The 22,978-nt window shown below is 39.8% G+C and overlaps 1 protein-coding gene across 8 annotated transcripts in view; it reads right to left on the reverse strand.

The window, feature by feature from the left end:
• The window catches only part of LRRC28 (leucine rich repeat containing 28), a 208,857-nt gene that overhangs the window by 68,269 nt on the left and 117,610 nt on the right, over positions 1-22,978 (reverse strand). For all 8 annotated transcript variants that reach the window (XR_009597175.1, XR_009597174.1, XR_009597173.1 and 5 more), the window contains one exon: positions 3,117-3,219. Coding sequence is in view for 4 of the 8 variants with exons in the window: in XM_012098366.5 (XP_011953756.1) it covers positions 3,117-3,219 (103 nt within the window). In the remaining 4 variants the exon portion in view is untranslated. The remainder of the gene's footprint in view (positions 1-3,116; positions 3,220-22,978) is intronic.

The following is a 22,978-nucleotide window of genomic DNA, read 5'->3' on the forward strand; positions in this document are numbered from 1 at the left end:
ATAGAAAAAGCAAGAGAATTCCAGAAAAAACATCTACTTCTGCTTCACTGACTACAGTAAAGCCTTTGACTGTGTGGATCACAACAAACTGTGGAAAATTCTTCAAGTGATGGGAATACTAGACCACTTTACAAAGCTGCCTCTTGTGAAACCTGTATGCAGGTCAAGAAGCAACAGTTAGAACCGGACATGGAACAATAGACTGGTTCCAAATTGGGAAAGGAGTACATCAAGGCTGTATATCATCACCCTGCTTATTTCACTTTGTAGACTACATCATGAGAAACGCTGGGCTGGGTGATGCACATGCTGGAATCAATATTCCCGAGAGAAATATCAATAACTTCAGATATACAGATAACAGCATTCTTATAGCAGAAAGTGAAGAGGAACTAAAGAGCCTTTTGATGAAGGCGAAAGAAGAGAGTGAAAAAGCTGGCTTAAAACTCAACATTCAAAAACCAAAGACCATGGCATCCAGTCCCATCACTTCATGGCAAATAGACGGGAAACAGTGGAAACAGTGACAAACGTTATTTTCTTGGGCTCCAAAATCACTGCCAATGGTGACTGCAGCCATGAAGTTAAGATGCTTGTTCCTTGGAAGAAAAGCTATGACAAAGTCAGACAGCATATTAAAAAGCAGAGACATTACTTGGACAACAAAGGTCCGTCTAGTCAAAGGTTTGGTTTTTCCAGTAGTCATGTATGGATATGAGAGTTGGACCATAAAGAAAGCTGAATGCTGCAGAATTGATACTTTTGAACTGTGGTGTTGGAGAGACTCTTGAGAGTCCCTTGGACTGCGAGGAGATCAAACCAGTCAATTCTAAAGGAATTCAAACCTGATTATTCATTAGAAGAAATGACGCTGAAACTGAAGCTCCAATACTTTGATACCTGATGCAAAGAGCCAACTCATTAGAAAAGACCCTGATGCTGGGAAAGATTGAAGGCAGGAGGAGAAGGGGATGACAGAGGACAAGATGGTTGGATGCCTTCACTGACTCAATGGGCATGAATTTGAGCAAGCTCCAGAGATGGTGAAGGATAGGGAAGCCTGGTGTGGTATAGTCCCTGGGGTCACAAAGAGTCAGACACAACTAATCAACTGAGCAACATTAGAATTTTGAATACGTTTTTGCACAGAAATATTTTATAAGTATAACTTTCAGGGTGCAAAATGGATTAAATGACCATTTAATGAACTGGCTAGGAGTATAACCACCAATACTGCTTCTATACAAAATGCATTCTGAGTTAAACCGATAGATTAAAAATACCTTTTGGATCACATTTTATTGGCACATGGGACTGCCAACACTCCAAAATACACTAAAATTAGAAAACTGATTGCTTGATAACTTCCCTTTTAATAATTTTATCTTATTATTACTACCAAAGGAATATGCCAATAATAATAAAAAGTGTAGGCTATCTGCTAATAATTGGCATATTTTGCCTTACTCTTTATTTTCTCAAAGATGTGAAGCTCTCATAAAATTCACTAATTGTGCCACCAGATGCCAAGTCAACAATGAAAATATATTTTTAAAAAGTACAGGGGTCGGGGGTGGAATTCCCTGGTGGTCCTGTGGTCAGGCCTCAGTGTTCTCTCTGCCATGGGCCCAGGTTTAATCCCTGGTCAGGGAAGTAAGATCCTGCAAGTCATACGGTGTGGCCAAAAATTAAAAAGAAATACAAGGAAATAAGTATCTCTCAACTCGGCACAAATAGAACCTTGTGGCAGTCAGTAACAGCTGTATCTAAACACCAAAAAAAACACTTACTCTTTATCTCAAGTAAGAGCTATTCCTTTATTATGGTAGAAATTTTAGATCATATTACAGTGCAGTCTCTGAAGGCTTTGGTGCAGAAAAAACTGCCTTCAGCCTTGGAGCCTGCTTGCATCATCACATGCATCTTGGTGACTGAGGGTATTTTGCTCACCACTTGGAAAAATTGGGCTATATTATAGATACTTAAAGAACTTACTAGGATTAACGAGTGCACAACAGCACAGCTGAGATATGATCAGCTGCAGAAAAATCACTGAGCTAAAAACTCAACCACATATTCTACTATCTGTTCTTCACAGAAAGTTCTGGAATATATCTCTGGGCTTATATTTCATCAGCCTGCACAGGCAATGAATTCATCTAGGGCTCTTCCAAGATAACAAGTGCATAATTTTTCCTAGGGGAAGGCCACTACTTCTAGGATTACCCTCTCTGGAGCAAGCACTGCTCAGGGCCCATCCCCTGGAGCCAGGCCAGCAGGGGAATGGCTGTCTCTATGTATAGGCTTATTGTCATCCCTTTTCTCGCCAGAAATATATAGAGTATGAGTCAAGTTATTCAGGATGTTTGAAATTATAAAGAGAGAGTCGACATGCTGGCTAAGTAGCCTCTGAGGTGTTCCAAGTATCCTGTGGCTGCTTAAGTGAGGAAAGTGAGGCCAGTCAAAAGCTGGATTGGCAGCTGAGCTGTCCCGTATTAAGCCCATGCCACTCTGGGAACCACTTCAGGGTGCTTCTGTCTCACTGCTATAGAAGGAGAAGCTGACATTATCTTTCTAAAAGCCTAACTGAGAAGGAAAGATTAATGCTGTCCTGAAAATAAAAGTTCTTCATTTCCTATTAACTGAAACATCTGCTTTGGTTGCTGGAATCATGATTTGTACTGAGGGACTATTTCAAATTGTCAAGCTGTAAATATTTTCAATTGGTAAAGTCCCAGTGTAGTAAAACTGTCACTGCAATGGAAGGAAACGAAAAACTTTTACACTAACACTGATTCCTCCAGTATTTGTGACTGATACTACTGAGTTTATAATGGTATGCATGAATTAATTTTTCTTTTACCTGGAAAACAACAAATAATTGACCAAATTTATAACTTACTAACAAAACTCAAAATAAAATATCCTAATTGCTTGTTCAATATTTTTGGTTTCTAAGGGTACTTGGTTTAGCATGTTAAATCTCAAAACAAAATTGAACAGGATTATCAAAAGTCATACATCTATTTTTGAGTTTTATCAGGGCTAAGTACTGAAGTAGAAATAAAGCTAGCAAAAGAGCTGAGTATTAGTATAAAATGTGAAATCAGCCTTACCCACTGCACCCGATGACTTTGTTGTACAGAAAGGATGGCAAGCCTTTCAGATGAACGTTGTTATCCACGTACACATATTGAAGTTCTCGAGATCGACCTAAATCTGGGTTAGAAAGAAAAGTGCTATGATTCTTATAATATATACCAATATAATATGAAACATGAAATTTAATAAATAATGTTAGAATAATTCAAAATTTCTACGCTGGAAGAAAAACTGTTGCAGATTGACCTAGGTGTGAAATTAAGTCAGCTGTAATATGAGATTCTACCAGAAAACATGACTATTGAAAAAAATTACTCAACCCACCTGAACTTTTGAGTATTTAAACTATAAAATGAGAACTGGTAACGGAATATTATCAGATTTCCTTTCCATATAAAAATTTTATGACTTTTAATGAACAACTTCTATTTATTAAGCTTGTTATGAAAGTGTTAGTCCCTCAGTTGTGTCTGACTCTTCACAACCCCAATGGACTATAGGCCACCAGGCTCCTATGTCTGTGGGATTTCCCAGGCAAGAATATTGAAGTCAGTTGCCATTTCCTCCTCCAAGGGATCTTCTTGACCCAGGGATAATAAAAAATTTATACTTATTTATTAAGTTTTTATAGGTCATTCATTTAGTTTCATTTTTCTCCATAGGAAAAAGTGTCATACGAACTAAACTGGCAGGTCAGCCCAAATGATGTCTAGTTCTGCCCCAGTATCAAGATTTGCTGTCTCACCTCCCCTTGGCAGAAAGACGATAGAAGGCATGACGGAGAGCTGGGGATCAATCAGGCCCTGGCTGGGCTGGGCCTCAGAAGCCAGCTGATGTAGGAATGGGTGGAACTTCCCACGGCTGCAGAGGGAGGAAGCAGCAGAGGGAATCCTATCCCAGTCTTCAGTGAGGTGTAGGGTGCAGCTGGATGGACAAGACCTGCAGGCCAGGGAGCCGGGGTGGGAATGGGTTTATACCAGGAATAGGAAGAGATGAGAAAGGGAGCCCAAAGAGAAGAATCTGCAGGAAGAACAAGTATGCAGAAAGAGGGCGACTCCAGAAGTCTCCCACAGGTAGCTCGGCATCACTGACTCAAGGGACATGAGTTTGAGCAAACTGTGGGAGATAGTGAAGGACAGGAAGCTGGCATGTTGCAGTCCCTAGGGTCACAAAGAATCAGACACAACTTAGGGACAGAACAACAATAAAGCTGGGTAAAGGGGTAGCAAAGCCTAGAGTATCTGCTTGTGAAAACAGGAAATAGGCTGAAGGAGCTCTCTTTTCCCCTGTCCTTCCAAAGTTAGGATAGACAAAGGCCCAGATAGCTAAATTAGCATCTTTAATTTAAGGTTCTTAAGCATACTTACATTTCAAAAGAAAACCCATTTACCCACTAGGGATCTTTTAGGCACTATGGTAGGCCTTGGGGATTCAGATATGAATATGATATTGAGGACAAGCATGAAAAATGGTTAACTGTAATACAACATGATTATTGCTATTAGAGAGGCTTGTCTAAGTCATGGTTTCACAGGTGGGTTCTGGACAATTTATTACATAAAGTGGGAGGTGCATAATATAAGATTGAAGTAAGGAAGGGTTTGTCATGGATGAGGGTAGGAAATGCTGAACATTACCTTCTCTTTTCCACTACAAATCTTATCACAGTAATCTTGCCCAGATTAGCCCTGGGGCAAGTTACAAAAAAGAGGAACCAAAACTGGAAGCAATGGAAACTTGACAACAAAAGGGGAAGTGGGAACTCTTAGAGAGAAAAAAGAATTACTAGGCTAGAGATGCCCTTTCCCAGTGGTGGCTTTAAGATATCTAATAAACAGAATACTGGAATGCAAAAATAGGAAGTCAAGAAATACCTGGGGTAACAGGCAAATTTGGCCTTGGAGTACAGAATGAAGCAGGGCAAAGGCTAACAGAATACTGCCAAGAGAACGCACTGGTCATGGCAAACAGCCTCTTCCAACAACAAAAGAATCCTCTATACACAGACATCACCAGACGGTCAATACTGAAATCAGACTGATTATATTCTTTGCAGTCAAAGATGGAGAAGCTCTATACAGTCAGCAAATACAAGACCAGGAGCTGACTGTGGCTCAGATCATGAAGTCCTTATTGCCAAATTCAGGCTTAAATTGAAGAAAGTAGGGGAAACCACTAGATTTAGGTCAGGTATGACCTAAATCAAACCCCTTATGATTGTACAGTAGAAGTGAAAAATAGATTCAATGGATTAGATTTGACAGACAGAGTGCCAGAAGAACTATGGATAGAGGTTCATGACATTGTACAGGAGGCAGGGATCAAGACTACCCTTAAGAAAAAGAAGTGCAAAAAGGAAAAATGGTTGTCTGAGGAGGCCTTACAAAGAGCTGTGAAAAGAATAGAAGTGAAAAGCAAAGGAGAAAAGGAAAGATACCCATTTGAATGCAGAGTTCCAAATAGCAAGGAGAGATAAGAAAGCCTTCTTCAGCGATCAATGCAAAGAAATAGAGGAAAACAACAGAATGGGAAAGACTAGAGATCTCTTTAAGAAAATTAGAGATACCAAGGAAACATTTCATGCAAGGATGAGCACAATAAAGGACAGAAATGGTATGGACCTAACAGAAGCAGAAGATATTAAGAAGAGGTGGCAAGAATACACAGAAGAACTATACAAAAAAGACCTTCACGACCCAGATAATCACGATGGTGTGATCACTCACCTAGAGTCAGAAATTCTGTAATTCGAAGTCCAGTGGGCCTTAGGAAGCATCACTATGAACAAAGCTAGTGGAGGTGATGGAGTTCCAGTTGAGCTACTTCAAATTCTAAAAGATGATGCTGTGAAAGTGCTACATTCAATATGCCAGCAAATTTGGAAAACTCACGAGTGACCACAGGACCGGAAAAGGTCAGTTTTCATTCCAATTCCAAAGAAAAGCAATGCCAAATAATGTTCAAAGTACTGCTGCACAATTGCACTCAGCTCACACGCTAGTAAAGTAATGCTCAAAATTCTCCAAGCCAGGCTTCAGCAGTATCTGAATCATCAAATTCCAGATGTTCAAGCTGGATTTAGAAAAAGCAGAGGAAACACAGATCAAATTGTCAACATCTGCTAAATCATCGAAAAAGCAAGAGAGTTCTAGGAAAGCATCTACTTCTGCTTTATTGACTATGCCAAAGCCTTTGGCTGTGTGAATCACAACAAACTGTGGAAAATTCTGAAAGAGGTGGGAATACCAGACCCCCTGACCTGCCTCCTGAGAATTGTGTATGCAGTCAGGAAGCAACAGTTAGAACTGGACATGGAACAACAGACTGGTTCCAAATCATGAAAGGAGCATGTCAAGGCTGTATATTGTCACCCTGCTTATTTAACTTATATGCAGAGTACATCATGCAAAATGCCAGGCTGGATGAAGGACAAGCTTGAATCAAGATTGCCGGGAGAAATATCAATAACCTCAGATGTGCAGATAACACAACCCTTACGGCAGAAAGTGAAGAACTAAAGAGCCTCTTGATGAAAGTGAAAGAGGAGAGTGAAAAAGTTGGCTTAAAGCTCAACATTCAGAAAACAAAGATCATGGCACCCGGTCCCATCACTTCATGGCACCCGGTCCCATCACTTCATGGCAAATAGATGGGGAAACAGTGGAAACAGTGGCAGACTTTATTTTGGGGGGGGCTCCAAAATCACTGCAGATGGTGACTGCAGCCATGAAATTAAAAGACGCTTACCCACACAGCATATTAAAAAGCAGAGACATTGCTTTGCCAACAAAGGTCTGTCTACTCAAAGCTATCGTTTTTCCAGTAGTCATGTATGGATGCGAGAGTTGGACTATAAAGAAAGTTGAGCAATGAAGAACTGATGCTTTTGAACTGTGGTGTTGGAGAAGACTGGAGAGTTCCTTGGACTCAAGGAGATCCAACCAGTCCATTCTAAAGGAAATCAGTCACGAATATTCTTTGGAAAGACTGATGCTGAAGCTGAAACTCCAATATTTTGGTCACCTGATGCGAAGAACTGACTCATTTGAAAAGACCCCGATGCTGGGAAAGATTGAAGGTGGGAGGAGAAGGGGATGACAGAGGATGAGATGGTTAGATGGCATTGCTGACTCAATGGACATGAGCTTGAGTAAACTCCGGGATTTGGTGATGGACAGGGAGTCCTGGTGTGCTGCAGGCCGTGGGGTTGCAAAGAGTCAGACACAACTGAGCAACTGAACTGAACTGAACTGAGCAAACAGAATAGATTTCTGCTGTGTGATTTTGTGATTTCAGAGTAAGTCACAAAAGGCATTGTGGCTCTATCTTTGCTGTTTCTCTTGGATTACTTCTTCAGGAATCAACTCCTTTTTCATGACGGCCCTAAAGCAGCTTTATTGGAGAGGAATGAGACCTCCAGCCAATATCCATGTGAGTAAACAGTCTTGGAAGCACCTCCAGAAACTCCAGGTCAAGTCTTCAGATTACTACAACTCCAAACTAAATATCCTGTTCCTTCTCCGAACTTTGCCCATTAATTTTACCATTCATCAATGGATCTTGTTTGTAACAATTATAACGTAGTATTTACTTACATGACTTTCAATTACCATCTTTCTGTCTACATTTATTAATTGGAATTCTTATGTAAGGAAGAATGATCCCTCCTCCCCCATTTATTTGATGTTTATATTGGTATGGATTCAAGGACATTTATTTTATTTTAAGGACTAAAAACCCACTACCATTGTTGTTTATTGTGTTGGGTAAAATGTTCCAGTTTTGGCACCTAGGAACACTTAAAATTGGTCTTTTCATTCTTTAAACAAGTTATCATTCTTTTATGAGTATCGTCATACTTTCCAGGAGCAAAAGATATTCCAAGTTCAAACTGTACTTTCCCTGCACTAGTCCTGAAATCAATTACTTCTCCAAGGAGCTTTAACTCCTTTAATAAAAGGAATTGAATTAAATTAAATGTATTTAAATTCTGGGGTATGGCATCTAGAAACCAACATCTGAGTGCTAGATGTACCCCTTACTATAAGAGTGCCACTGCTTCTAGGATCCGTAAGTAGGCAGATTTACAAAGCATATGTATATAATACCAACCCGTGCATACATATTCAACTCCACTGTTGCAAGTGTACCTTCAGTACACATTCTAAGCAGTGGACCTGCTGGGCCAAAAGGTAAATACGTGTATAGAGTCCTTGGTATTTCCCTCCAGAGGAATTACACCAGTTTGCATTCTCTTCATCATGTATGAAAGCATTGGCTTTCCCACAGTCTCATCAACTTCTAAAACATGCTGTCTTATTTAAAACATTTTGTCATTCTCAATTTGTATTTCTCTTATTATTGATGTGAACATTTTTCAATATGAGGATCATTTTTGCACTTTTTGTATGTGAACTGTCAACATCTTATGTGTCTATTCTTTCACTTATGAGCAGAGCCTTAGTTTGAACATGTATTTTTTTCTTTTTCTTTTCTAGATTACAAAAGGGTCATAAGTTTACAGGAGATTTTGAAAATACAGAACAAAGTTACACATAGTTCACTATATAGTACAATAATTTTTAAGTAGATAAATTAGGATACTTAGTTACAACTTCAGTATCAAACTCTCAAAAATCAATAGAATGAATAGACAGAAAAGTAGAAGGATAAAGTAGACCTGAAAAGCGCAGTGAGCCAATGCAGCATAATTAAGATTTATGTAATTTCCACACAATAGCAAGAGAAAAATTCTATTCAACTTTCCATAGACTATAAACCAGAAGACAGTGGAACATATTCAGGGATAACATAAGGGGTAAAAATTTCATGGTCTAAAGGTATTGAAATCATACAGAATTTGTTCTCTTATCACTGTGGAATTATGTTAGAAATCAATACCAAAACATATTTGAAAATAACCCATATACTTTCAAGTGCAACATGACATTTACCAACAGAGACCTTTGACTTAGCCATTGAAATCCTCAATAAAGTTAAAAGACTGAAAAAACACAGAGGGTGATTGTAAGAAAGCATTTAAATGAGAAATTAATATCAGGGATAACTTACAAACCTCATGCATCTGGATATTAAACATCCACTTTTAAATGATGGGTGTATCTGAGAAGTCATAATAAGGAAAATTAGAAAATATTTGTAACAGAGTAAAAACAAAAAGAATTAACCAGAATTTGTTGTATACAGCTGAAGTTGTTCAGTGCAACTAAATACAATGTGGAATCTTGAATAAGGTATGAGAACAAATAATGGAAACTAGCATAAAATTCCGTGAAATTTAAACAAACTCTCTACTTTAGTTAATAATATTGTATCACATGTTACTTTCTTGCATTTTTTTTTTTAACAACATAGCATTTCTCAGAATTGGAACAGAAGTTTCAAGCCTCATTCAATTTTTTTTTAATCACTAAAATAATAGGCTTTCTAGACTTTAGCAATAAAAAGTCTAGTAGACTAGATGCCAGAATAAATGGAATTACATCAAAGTTTTGATTGACTATAAATTAGAACTAACATATAATTGCACTTATCTCACACGCTAGTAAAGTAATGCTTAAAATTCTCCAAGCCAGGCTTCAAAAATACATGAACTATCAAATTCCAGATGTTCAAGCTGGTTTTAGAAAAGGCAGAGGAACCAGAGATCAAATTGCCAACATCCGCTGGATCATGGAAAAAGCAAGAGAGTTCCAGAAAAACATCTATTTCTGCTTTATTGACTATGCCAAAACCTTTGACTGTGTGGATCACAATAAACTGTGGAAAATTCTGAAAGAGATGGGAATACCAGACCACCTGACCTACCTCTTGAGAAACCTGTATGCAGGTCAGGAAGCAACAGTTAGAACTGGACATGGAACAACAGACTGGTTCCAAATAGGATAAGGAGTACGTCAAGGCTGTATATTGTCACCCTGCTTATTTAACTTCTATGCAGAATACATCATGAGAAACGCTGGGCTGGAGGAAGCACAAGCTGGAATCAAGACTGCTCGGAGAAATATCAATAACCTCAGATATGCAGATGACACCACCCTTGTGGCAGAAAGTGAAGAGGAACTAAAAAGCCTCTTGATGAAAGTGAAAGAGGAGAGCGAAAAAGTTGGCTTAAAGCTCAACATTCAGAAAACGAAGATCATGGCATCCAGTCCCATCACTTCATGGGAAATAGATGGGGAAACAGTGGAAACAGTGGCTGACTTTGTTTTTCTGGGCTCCAAAATCACTGCAGATGGTGACTGCAGCCATGAAATTAAAAAACACTTACTCCTTGGAAGGAAAGTTATGACCAACCTAGACAGTATATGAAAAAGCAGAGACATTACTTTGTCAACAAAGGTCTGTCTAGTCAAGGCTATGGTTTTTCCAGTGGTGATGTATGGACGTGAGAGTTGGACTGTGAAGAAGGCTGAACGCCGAAGAATTGATGCTTCTGAACTGTGGTGTTGGAGAAGACTCTCAAGAGTCCCTTGGACTGCAAGGAGATCCAACCAGTCCATCCTAAAGGAGATCAGTCCTGAGTGTTCATTGGAAGGACTGATGTTGAGGCTGAAACTCCAATACTTTGGCCACCTGATGTGAAGAGCTGATTCATTTGAAAAGATTCTCATGCTGGGAAAGGTTGAAAGCGAGAGGAGAAGGGGATGACAGAGGATGAGATGGTTGGTTGGCATCACCAACTCAATGGACATGGGTTTGAGTGAACTCTGGGTGTTGGTGATGGACATGGAGGCCTGGTGTGCTGCAGTTCATGGGGTTGCAAAGAGTCGGACATGACTGAGCAACTGAACTGAACTGAACTAAAGCATTACATTCAAACTTAGTCAAACAAGTGGAGCTAAAAATGTCAAATTTTGTAGCTAAACAAAAACTCGCTTCCTAAAATATATTGTGCATACTATACATACACACACACAATACACACGAAATCTTTTATCCCATAAGACAAAGTCTTGAACAAGAACAACAAAAAAAAGAGAAACTGGAAAATAATAACTAAATGAAATGACAGCACTGAACAGGAAACAGAAAAAGTAAAAGAAACTAGATGAAAGCTAAAGATCATCACACAGTCCAGTTGCTTTTAAATGTCACTGCTCTTAGAATCACATCTGGAGCTTTGGAGAGAAAAATACTACCTGGGCACTCAACAGTTTTCAAAAAGATTCCAAGCTAATTCTGATGTGCATCTGGATTTTAAAAAGTGATACCACGTTTTTCTATTAAATGGTAGTTTTAGTGATACAGAATTCTATTATTATCTGTTGACTAATCATAATACAATGGTATTAAATAATAAATAAATTACATAATTAAATAAATACATAAATAATAAATTACATAATCACAACAGTAAAAGACATTTATCAGTTTTCACAATCAATAGTCAAAGAAGAAAATAAAAGATAATCACAACGGCAAGCCATAATGGAAACACGATAAACCAAAAAATATTAAATAATTACATACAATTAAGCCACCCTGGGCCTGCCCCCGCTCGCAGCACACACAGCTTAGGTTCTAGGTTGCTCTGCCGGCAACCGTCCGAGGCCGACCATGGGCTGCATGCACCTCCCAGGTCTAGCCGCTTAGGTTCAGGCACTCGGGTAGTCCTCAGAGGCCCAGACCTGGTTGTGCCTGCGTTTTGTGCCCTTCCCAGGTCGACTGACCGGTGCACTGAGCGCAGGCGGCTGCGGCCGAGAGGAGCTACCCCACGTTGGAGGCAGGGGCAGAAGCCAGGAGGACCCCATGTCCAAAGAGCGGTGGCCAAGAGGAGTTACCCCCCGTCCGAGGTCAGGGGCAGCGGCCGAGAGTGCCAGGCTGTGATGGCGCAGGAACAGCCAAGAGGAGCCACCCTGTGTCCGAGGTCAGGGGCGGTGGCCAGGAGGACCACCCTGTGTTCGAGGTCGGGGGTGGGGGGATGGCCGAGAGAAGCCACCCCGCTTCCGAGGCCAGGGGTGGTGGCTGGGAGGAGCAACCCCCCGCCCTAGGCCAGGGGTGGTGGACGGGAGGAGCCACACCACGTCCAAGGAGCGGTGGCTGTGCGGGCACAGGAGGGCCTTGAGTAGCTATCCCACGTTGAAGGTCAGGAAAAGCAGCGGTGAGGAGATACCCCTCATCCAAGGTAAGGAGCAGGGCTGCGCTTGCCCAAGGTAAGAGAAACCCAAGTAAGATGGTAGGTGTTGCAAAAGGGCATCAGAGGGTAGACACACTGAAACCATACTCACAGAAAACTAGTCAATCTAATCACACTAGGACCACAGCCTTGTCGAACTCAATGAAACTAAGCCATGCCCTGTGGGGCCACCCAAGACGGGTGGGCATGGTGGAGAGGTCTGACAGAATGTGGTCCACTGGAGAAGGGAATGGCAAACCACTTCAGTATTTTTGCCTTGAGAACCCCATGAACAGTATGAAAAGGCAAAATGATAGGATACTGAAAGAGGAACTCCCCAGGTCAGTAGGTGCCCAGTATGCTGCTGGAGATCAGTGGAAAAATAATTCCATAAAGAATGAAAGGATAGAGCCAAAGCAAAAACAATACCCAGCCGTGGATGTGACTGGTGATAGAAGCAAGGTCCGATGCTCTAAAGAGCAATATTGCATAGGAACCTTGAATGTCAGGTCCATGAATCAAGGCAAATTGGAAGTGGTCAAACAAGAGATGGCAAGAGTGAATGTCGACATTCTAAACTAAAATGGACTGGAATGGGTGAATTTAACTCAGATGACTATTATATCTACTACTGCAGGCAAGAATCCCTCAGAAGAAATGGAGTAGCCATCATGGTCAACGAAAGAGTCCAAAATGCAGTACCTGGATGCAATCTCAAAAACGACAGAATGATCTCTGTTCGTTTCCAAGGCAAACCATTCCATATCACAGTAATCCAAGACTATGCCCCAACCAGTAATGCTGCAGAAGCTGAAGTTGAATGGTTCTATGAAGACCTAGAAGACCTTTTAGAACTAACACCCACAAAAGATGTCCTTTTCATTATAGGGGACTGGAATGAAAAAGTAGAAAGTCAAGAAACACCTGGGGTAACAGGTAAATTTGGCCTTGAAATACAGAATGAAGCAGGGCAAAGGCTAATAGAATTTTGCCAAGAAAATGCACTGGTTATAGCAAATATCCTCTTCCAACAACACAAGAGAAGACTCTACACATGGACATCACCAGATGGTCAACACCAAAATCAGATTGATTATATTCTTTGCAGCCAAAGATAGAGAAGCTCTATACAGTCAACAAAAACAAGACCAGGAGCTGACTGTGGCTCAGATCATGAACTCCTTATTACCAAATTCAGACTTAAACTGAAGAAAGTAGGGAAAACCGCTAGACCATTCAGGTGTGACCTAAATCAAATCCCTTATGATTATACAGTGGAAGTGAGAAATAGATTTAAGGGCCTAGATCTGATAGACAGAGTGCCTGATGAACTATGGACTGAGGTTCGTGATATTGTACAGGAGACAGGGATTAAGACCATCCCCATGGAAAAGAAATGCAAAAAAGCAAAAAGGCTGTCTGGGAGGCCTTACAAATAGCTGTGAAAAGAAGAGAGGCGAAAAGCAAAGGAGCAAAGGAAAGATATAAGCATCTGAATGCAGAGTTCCAAAGAATAGCAAGAAGAGATAAGAAAGCCTTCTTCAGCGATCAATGCAAAGAAATAGAGGAAAACAACAGAATGGGAAAGACTAGAGATCTCTTCAAGAAAATGGATATACCAAGGGAACATTTCATGCAAAGATGGACTCGATAAAGGACAGAAAGGGTATGGGCCGAACAGAAGCAGAAGATATTAAGAAGAGGTGGCAAGAATACACAGAAGAACTGTACAAAGAAGAGCTTCATGACCTGGATAATCATGATGGTGTGATCACTCATCTAGAGCCAGACATCCTGGAATGGGAAGTCAAGTGGGCCTTAGAAAGCATCACTATGAACAAAGCTAGTGGAGGTGATGGAATTCCAGTTGAGCTACTTCAAATCCTGAAAGATGATGCTGTGAAAGTGCTGCACTCGATATGCCAGCAAATTTGGAAAACTCAGCAGTGGCCACAAGACTGGAAAAGGTCAGTTTTCATTCCAATCCCAAAGAAAGGCAATGCCAAAGAATGCTCAAACTACCGCACAATTGCACTCATCTCACACGCTAGTAAAGTAATGCTCAAAATTCTCCAAGCCAGGCTTCAGCAATACATGAACCGTGAACTTCCAGATGTTCAAGCTGGTTTTAGAAAAGACAGAGGAACCAGAGATCAAATTGCCAACATCTGCTGGATCATGGAAAAAGCAAGAGAGTTCCAGAAAAACATCTCTTTCTGCTTTACTGACTATGGCAAAGCCTTTGACTGTGTGGATCACAACAAACTGTGGAAAATTCTGAAAGAGATGGGAATACCAGACTGCCTGACCTGCCTCTTGAGAAATCTGTATGCAGCTCAGGAAGCAACAGTTAGAACTGGACATGGAACAACAGACTGGTTCCAAATAGGAAAAGGAGTACGTCAAGGCTGTATACTGTCACCCTGCTTATTTAACTTATATGCAAAGTACATCATGAGAAATGCTCGACTGGAAGAAACACAAGCTGGAATCAAGATTGATGGGAGAAATATCAATAACCTCAGATATGCAGATGACACCATCCTTATGGCAGAAAGTGAAGAGGAACTAAAAAGCCTCTTGATGAAAGTGAAAGAGGAGAGTGAAAAAGTTGGCTTAAAACTCAACATTCAGAAAACGAAGATCATGGCATCTGGTCCCATCACTTCATGGGAAATAGATGGGGAAATAGTGGAAACAGTATCAGACTTTATTTTTTGGGGCTCCAAAATCACTGCAGATGGTGACTGCAGCCATGAAATTAAAAAACACTTACTCCTTGGAAGAAAAGTTATGACCAACCTAGATAGCATATTCAAAAACAGAGACATTACTTTGCCGACTAAGGTCCATCTCGTCAAGGCTATGGTTTTTCCTGTGGTCATGTATGGATGTGAGAGTTGGACTGTGAAGAAGGCTGAGCGCCAAAGAATTGATGCTTTTGAACTGTGGTGTTGGAGAAGACTCTTGAGAGTCCCTTGGACCGCAAGGAGATCCAACCAGTCCATTCTGAAGGAGATCAGCCCTGGGATTTCTTTGGAAAGAATGATGCTGAAGCTGAAGCTCCAGTACTTTGGCCACCTCATGCGAAGAGTTGACTCACTGGAAAAGAATCTGATGCTGGGAGGGATTGGGGGCAGGATGAGAAGGGGATGACCGAGGATGAGATGGCTGGATGGCATCACAGACTTGATGGACGTGAGTCTGAGTGAACTCTGGGAGCTGGTGATGCACAGGGAGGCCTGGTGTGCTGCGATTCATGGGGTTGCAAAGAGTGGACACGACTGACTGACTCAACTGAACTGAAGTGAACTGAAGGGGGTTAGGAGAGGGCAATGGCGGCCCACTCCAGTACTCTTGCCTGGAGAATCCCATGGATGGAGGAGCCTGGTGGGCTGCAGTCCACGGGGTTGCGGGGAGTTGAACATGACTGAGTGACTTCACTTTCACTTTTCACTTTCATGCATTGGAGAAGGCAGTGGCAACCCACTCCAGTGTTCTTTCCTGGAGAATCCCAGGGACGGGAGCCTGGTGTACTGCCAGGCTGTATGGGGTCGCACAGAGTCGGACATGACTGAAGCAACTTAGCAGCAGCAGCAGCAAGGGGGTTAAGTAGAGGGATGTGGTAAATGGAAGTGCATACATGCACATGTTTTCTTCTACCCAGCCAGTCTATGTCTTTTGGTTGGTGCATTTAATTCATTTACATTAAGGTAATTGTTAACATATGGTAAGCCTCTAGTATTCCTGCCTGGGAAATCCCACAGAGGAGCCTGGCCGGCTACAGTCTATGGGGTCACAAGAGTGAGACATGACCCAGTGATCAAACAACAACAATAATGATCCTATTACTTTTCTTAACTGTTTCTGATTTTTTTCTAGGTCTTTTCCTTCTCTTGTGTTTCTTGCCTTAGGAAGTTTCTTTAGCATTTGTTGTAAAGCTGGCTTTGTGGCAGCGCTGCCCACCAGAGCAAGACTCAGTTTTTCCCATTACCAGTCCCTCCCCTCAGGAGGCTTACCCAAGCCTGTTACCCTCATCCAACAGACAGCAGACATAAGAAGCAATAGTTACAACCCCCAGTCCACCTGAATGAAAACCACATCAACAGAAAGTTAATCAAAATGAAAAGGCAGAGGATTATGTCCTAGATGAAGGGACAAGATAAAACCCCAGAAAAACAACTAAATGGAGTGGAGAGAGGCTGCCTTCTGAAAAAAGAATTCAGAATAATGATAGTGAATTCTTGATCTCGGAAAAAGAGTGGAGAGGATGTAAGAAATGTTCGAGAAAGACCTGGAAGAATTAAAGAACAAACAAGCAGAGATGAATAATACACAAGAAGGAATCAACAGCACAATAACTGAGGCAGAACAGATAAGTGACCTGAAGACAGGATGGTGGAAATCACTGCCACTAAACAGAATATTAAAATAAAGAATGAAAAAAAAAATGAAGACAGTCTAAGAGATCTCTGGGATGACATTAAACATACTAACATTTGCATCATAGGGGTCCCAGAAGGAGAAGAGAGAGAAAAAAGACCTGAGAAAATATTTGAAGAGATAACAGCTGAAAACTTCCTTAACACAGGAAAGGAAAAAGTCAACCAAGTCTAGGAAGCACAGAAAGTCCCAGGCAGGATAAACCCAAGGAGGAACACTCCAAGACACATAGTAATCAAACTGACAATAATTAAAGATGAAGATAACATATTAAAAGCAATGAGGTAAAAATGAAAAGTAACATAAAAGAGAACTCCCATAAGGTTATCAGGTGATTTCTCACCAGAAACTCTGCAAGTCAGAAGGGAATGGAACATAATATTTAAATTGATAAAAGGAAGAACATATAACCAAGAATACTCAGTAAGACTTTAATTCAGATTAAAAGGAGAAATCAAAAGCTTTACAGACATGCACACATGTTAAAATTGCATAACAGTGCCTAATCCCTCAACTTTATCAAATTGTTAAAATTGAAGGTGAAAGTAATTTGTGAAATTTAAATGACTATACAGTATGTTGTTTAAGCATAAGAATTTTTAAATAATTGCCACAATAATATGTACTGCTACTTTGGTAAATATATATAAACATATCTACTAGTATAAAAGGCTACAAATTTATAAAACACAGATGGGAAAAATATACATAGAATACCAGAATCTACTTGCCATGAAAAAGTCCTCAAAATTTAACTAAAAATTCCTCTTCTGTATTTTTTCACTACTTCTCTGGTATGTGTACAAACCCTTTCATCACATATAGAAATCTTCAGACTTTAAAGGCATACAGAAAAGTTTGAAAGTTTTAAAAAACTGAAACTACACTGATAAAATACAAATGAGCTCTGATCTGAAATATGCTTGTCAGAGCCCATAGGTTAGGTAAAGATTCTTTATTTGAGTTTATGGAACAATAAGGAGTGTAGAATACTGCTAATAATTAATGGAGCAGGAATACAATTTTGGAGTCAGAGAACTTGGATTTGAATCCTAGTTCTTCAATTTACTAAATGTGTATCTTCAGTTTCCTCATCTGTATAAAGAGCAAAATAATGCTGTCCCTTACTTTTAGTGAAAACTACTAACAAAGTTTATAAATTAACAAGCAGAATTCTTGGCATACATCCTTCTCCAGTATATGGCAGTTATTATTATTCTCATTACTAGTGACACATTTGGAAATATGTCCTACAGTACAAGGCCAATTAAGAGAAAATTCTCTTCGGCATGCAGCAAAAGGCACTCTTTTCTATACTTTAACTGCACAGAATAGAGTTGGAGGCAACTGCCTCTAGAGACAGTGATTCATCTCCCTAAGCCAAGGACACAAAGTGGGACGTGACACAGGACCCAACTTGAATGGGGCTACATGTAGCAATCACAATACAAAGTTAGAGACAAGCTGGCACTGGCTAGTTTTTCCATAGTTTAGTTTTCTTTCCTATCCTAGTTTTATAGGGGAAAAAAAATGAAGAGTTGATGATTTTAAAATACTGTTTGGTTTAGACCTCATCTCAGGTTTTCAATATTCCAAAGATTTCTGTTTATACCTCCAGACCAATTTGTATATGGGATATAATTTTTTATATATGCCCATAATAGGATGAATTGTTTTCTACTGAAGGCAAAAGAAAACATGAATCAACTGTGTTCAAACCTATACTTTATATACATTATACTTTATATACATTATACTTTAACCAGTATAATGTCACACGGACATAAGTATTTAATACAGACATTCAAACTGTGTAAACAACACAATGTCAAATAGAGTAAGAAAAAGCAGTACTGAAATTACAAGATGTCATGGGCTTTGGACTCTGAAACCTGGCTTTTTCAATCAAACACTCCAAGCCAGTTACCTCCTCTGTGAAATGAAGATAATAATACCTATGACATGAGCTTGTTATGAAGGGTCAACAATCTAGTCCCTTGAATAACAGCTGGTACTCAACATCTTAGTCTTTTACCTCTTTCCTGAATATAAAGTGACGATCACAAAACAGAGTGTAGGAGTCTAAACAGAACCAGGCAATCCTCGCTTTAAGCTGACACAGCACAGCCTGCTGGCGAGGCAAAGACACCTGAACACTCAGCAAGGTCACAGGCTATACAGGCAGGGCTGTGACAGCCTCTTGAGAGTGTGCTCTTGCCAAACCCGTCAGCTGGCAAAACCCCAAGCACAATGGAATGACATTTTTAATCATGATGCTGTTGAAATGTTAAGTATTTTCTGCAAGAAAAAGCTTTGAGCTATTTCTTCTATTCTTATAACAGAAAATCTTCACCCAATAATTAACTTTGGAAGAGATCATTAATTTACTAGCTAATAAGCTGTTTGTTTCTTCCATTAATTTTAATGGACCAAGAGTTTTCAATAAATAATATTGGATATTGCAGTAATACTTTTAAGTTCCTATGCAAAAACTGCTCTGTATATGAATTTTATAAATCAAGGAAGTTGTCCATCTGCACAAATGTTAAAGCAACAAAGAACTTTTTCATGTGGCTTTTTAAAGTGCTGTTCTGTGTCTAAAATGCTTCCCTTTTTTTCTTTCAGACTCAGAGATCAAAGTATTGTTACTTAAAAATTAGCAAAAGCTAGCAGTCCTGCATAAACTCCAATTCTCTTTTCCTCTCTGTTTTGACTTCAAGGCCCTGACATATGCAGTCCCCATGGCTGAAGAAGGAACAAAAAGCTCCTGTGTGTTGAGGCTGCTGCTCTTTTAACCACACTGCAGAAGCAGGCACAGGATGACAGCATGCGCCAGACCAAACAGGCTCTGTTTACTGCACAATGACCAGCATGTAGCTCATTCATTCCATCAAAAGGTGAATGATGTATTCTATTCAACAAAATTACGGGGCAATGGAAACCAGAACATGAAACCAATAGACTGAAGTAGGCTGTTTGGAATGTTCTATCAATGTTATTCCGATTATCATGGTCAATAAATCAGATTATTAGTCACAATCACATTTTTATTTACTACAAAATCTGGGTTTCTTCACAATGAATTCAGAATAATTTAGTGTATTCCCAAATCATCTTTAAAACTAAGTCCTTACATGATGCATTCGACACAGAACTTTTTGATTACTTTTTCAGAATCATTAATTATTTAAAGTGCTAGTTTCTCTAAATAGACATACACACACAACCATTTAATCTTTTACATAATCATATTCTTTCTGGTCTATTCAACTTTTACTAAATAATATTTCACAGTGAATTATGATTTAATTATGATTTAGCACTTTACACAAGCAGATCATCAATGTTAAAATAAATTTCAATGAATCTGAATAACTGAAGGCCTTCTCTGCAGTTGGTTTCAATATTCAAGCATCAGCACCTCCATTTGCATTGCACAGTCAAGTAAGAGAAATTATTACAAGCAATGGGCATGACACTGTGCTAGATGCTCAGGGTACAGAAGTGAAGACGCAGGCTGCACCAACCCTTTCTTACCACAGCCTTTCTTACCGTCTAGTCAAACAGTAAAAGTCGTTTATGTTGATTGGGTGCTTATGTAGTATTTACGAGTAATACGAGTGTTATAAATATTTCTTACTTAATTCTCACAATAGTGCTATGAAGTAGGTATTAACATTACCCCATTACTGAGACTTAGACAAGCTAAATAGCCTTTCTAAGCTCAAGACCATACAACTATTAAATGGTAGAGCTGGAATTTAAAAGGATGCCTGGGACCTCCCTGGAGGTCCAGAGGTTAAAACTCTGCACTTCCACTTCATGGGTTGCGGATTCAATCCCTGGTTGAGGAACATAAGATTCCACATGCCGTGCAGTGCAGCAGAAATAAATGAATAAAAGCATGCCTGTCTCCTTCACCATGATATTACTTAAGCCGCCTCCCTTAACAGATCATTTCCGTACAAGCAGGGGCCCCCTACATAACACAGGAAGTAACACTACCTAGCAGATGGCATGGGTGCAGTGGGCACCTGAGGACAGGCATGCCCAAACATCCAGATGTGATACCAGGAGACACTGACAAGGAGCTAAATGATGAACAAAATATCCCTCCACTCTTGTTAAAAGATCAGATAAGTGGTGGGGTGGTTCTGACTTACAGATTTAGGACAGCAATTTCAAGAAATACCAAGCATTCCTTCGGAGAAGATCCTAGAGAAGGAGTCTTGAGGCTGACTGTCCGGCACAGGCTTGGGAAATACATAAGAGCACTGCTTCCAGCCAGGGGAGCCAGCACTGAGAGCAGAACGTCTTCGCTCTGCATCTGACCTTCCGCTCTTGCTCAGCTGTTCTTTTTCCCTAAATTTAAGAACTTGATTGAAAACTATGACTGACTTTTGTCAACTGACATCTTCCAGACTTCGCTTGTACTGCACATTCTTGTCACTATTTAAAAAAACAAATTAACAAAAACTTTGCTGGCAGAGATTCTGCTCATGAATCTGGCCCTCACGCTACTTATTTTGGTTCCACATCTGTATCTTGTTAAGAATGAGTAGCAATTCTTTTTCCTAATTGATAGTTGAGGAAAACAGTTTCAGTTTTTTCATATTAATCATTGCCTACCCCTGGTGGCTCAGACGGTAAAGTGTCTGTCTACAGTGCGGGAGACCCGGGTTCGATCCCTGGGTTGGGAAGATCCCCTGGAGAAGGAAATGGCAATCCACTCCAGTACTATTGTCTGGAAAATCCCATGGACAGAGGAGCCTGGTAGGCTACAGTCCATGGGGTCGCAAACAGTCGGACACCACTGAGGGACTTCACTTCACCCCAAACCCTATTGCAAAAACTTTGAGAAAAATATATGCTTGTCCCTTTAAAGCTCACCTACTCTAGGTGAACTTTCCTCTTCATACACTGGCACAGGAAAAGTCAATGTCTGCCCACACTAGAGAAGCCATATTAAATAATCCTATCAACTCAATCACATTAAATAATCCTGTTTACACCCTAAGAAAACCTTAAGGCAAGAGTAAAGGTCTGAAATGATGAAAAAATAAAGCAGAGGGGATTCATTAAGATAGCGGAAAAAGTCAAATGAGTAAGTCACACCAGGATGCAAATTTTTTTTAAAATAAATACTTGCAAAGAAAGGAGCTCAAAAGAAGAACTGAACACCCTCTTTCTTGAAAAAAATACACATTCCAGAGTTAAAACTTTGCTCCCGAAATAGGGTCTATATAAGCTTTAGTTAATAGAATACGTCTCTCTCATTTCTTCCCACTACTAGTTTTTGAACCTTGTTTTCAAGCCTTTCTTTTCTACTTTTTCATTATGTCTTTGGTTGAGACCTGCCCAACAATCCCTACAGAACATGATTTTAGGTCCCTCCTTGTAAAGCAGAAGATATCTTCTACTCAAACATAAGACTGATTCTAACCTCTGGGCTTCCGGTCTGAACCAGAAGAAGACATTTTAGTGCTGAAACATATTTAAGGCTGCAAACTTTGCAGATTATTCCCATTAAACAATGACCTCAATGCAGTACTTCTTCAAGTTGTAGATCAAATACATTCCACGGTTCAGTAAAGTACAGTTTACATTCATCTCTAAGTCTGAGATTAAGGAGTTATTAACTGGTTTCCATCTGGTGTCCATACTGGAGTTTAAGTTTGAATAGCTTCACTTTGTGGATTTAAATATTTTCTTAAAAAACAGTAAACAGCAATTCTTTTCCTGACCTTCTAAGCAGATACAGAGAAAGCAGGAATGAGAAGCAATAGTAAAAATAATTGTCATTGAAAAATTGTGTCATTTATATACCATTTAACAACAAAAAGATTTCAGCATGGGCTTTGAAAATGTCTACAAGCTACTTTCTAATATTGCACCGATACTTGGCATAAACTTTTTTTCACTCTACACAAGGCATCCTATTCCTACAAAGGAAAAATTACTACAGCTACCACAGAAACTAGAGTAACCTCCTGTTATGTGATAAAAAGTACAGTTTTATATCCCTATAAAAGTTACAGGATATAGCCCACAGTAATAAGAAGCTATCATTTTACTCACAGCCCAAGTCCTTGGCACACAGAATAACTTTTCCTGAGAAAATAAATACTTTACTACTAGAATATCCATGAAACAACAACTCTTGGACTGATTTAGAAACATAAATAATTTCCCAATAGTAGGAAGCTATTTTCTCACTAATTTTTGGGCTTACGACATGGGAGTCCATACACCAGGATACTCTGTTTATCTCAACGTCACTTGCCAAATGTTTTT

The sequence above is a fragment of the Ovis aries genome, chromosome 18 (genome assembly GCF_016772045.2).
Source record: "Ovis aries strain OAR_USU_Benz2616 breed Rambouillet chromosome 18, ARS-UI_Ramb_v3.0, whole genome shotgun sequence".
Lineage (NCBI taxonomy): Eukaryota > Metazoa > Chordata > Mammalia > Artiodactyla > Bovidae > Ovis > Ovis aries.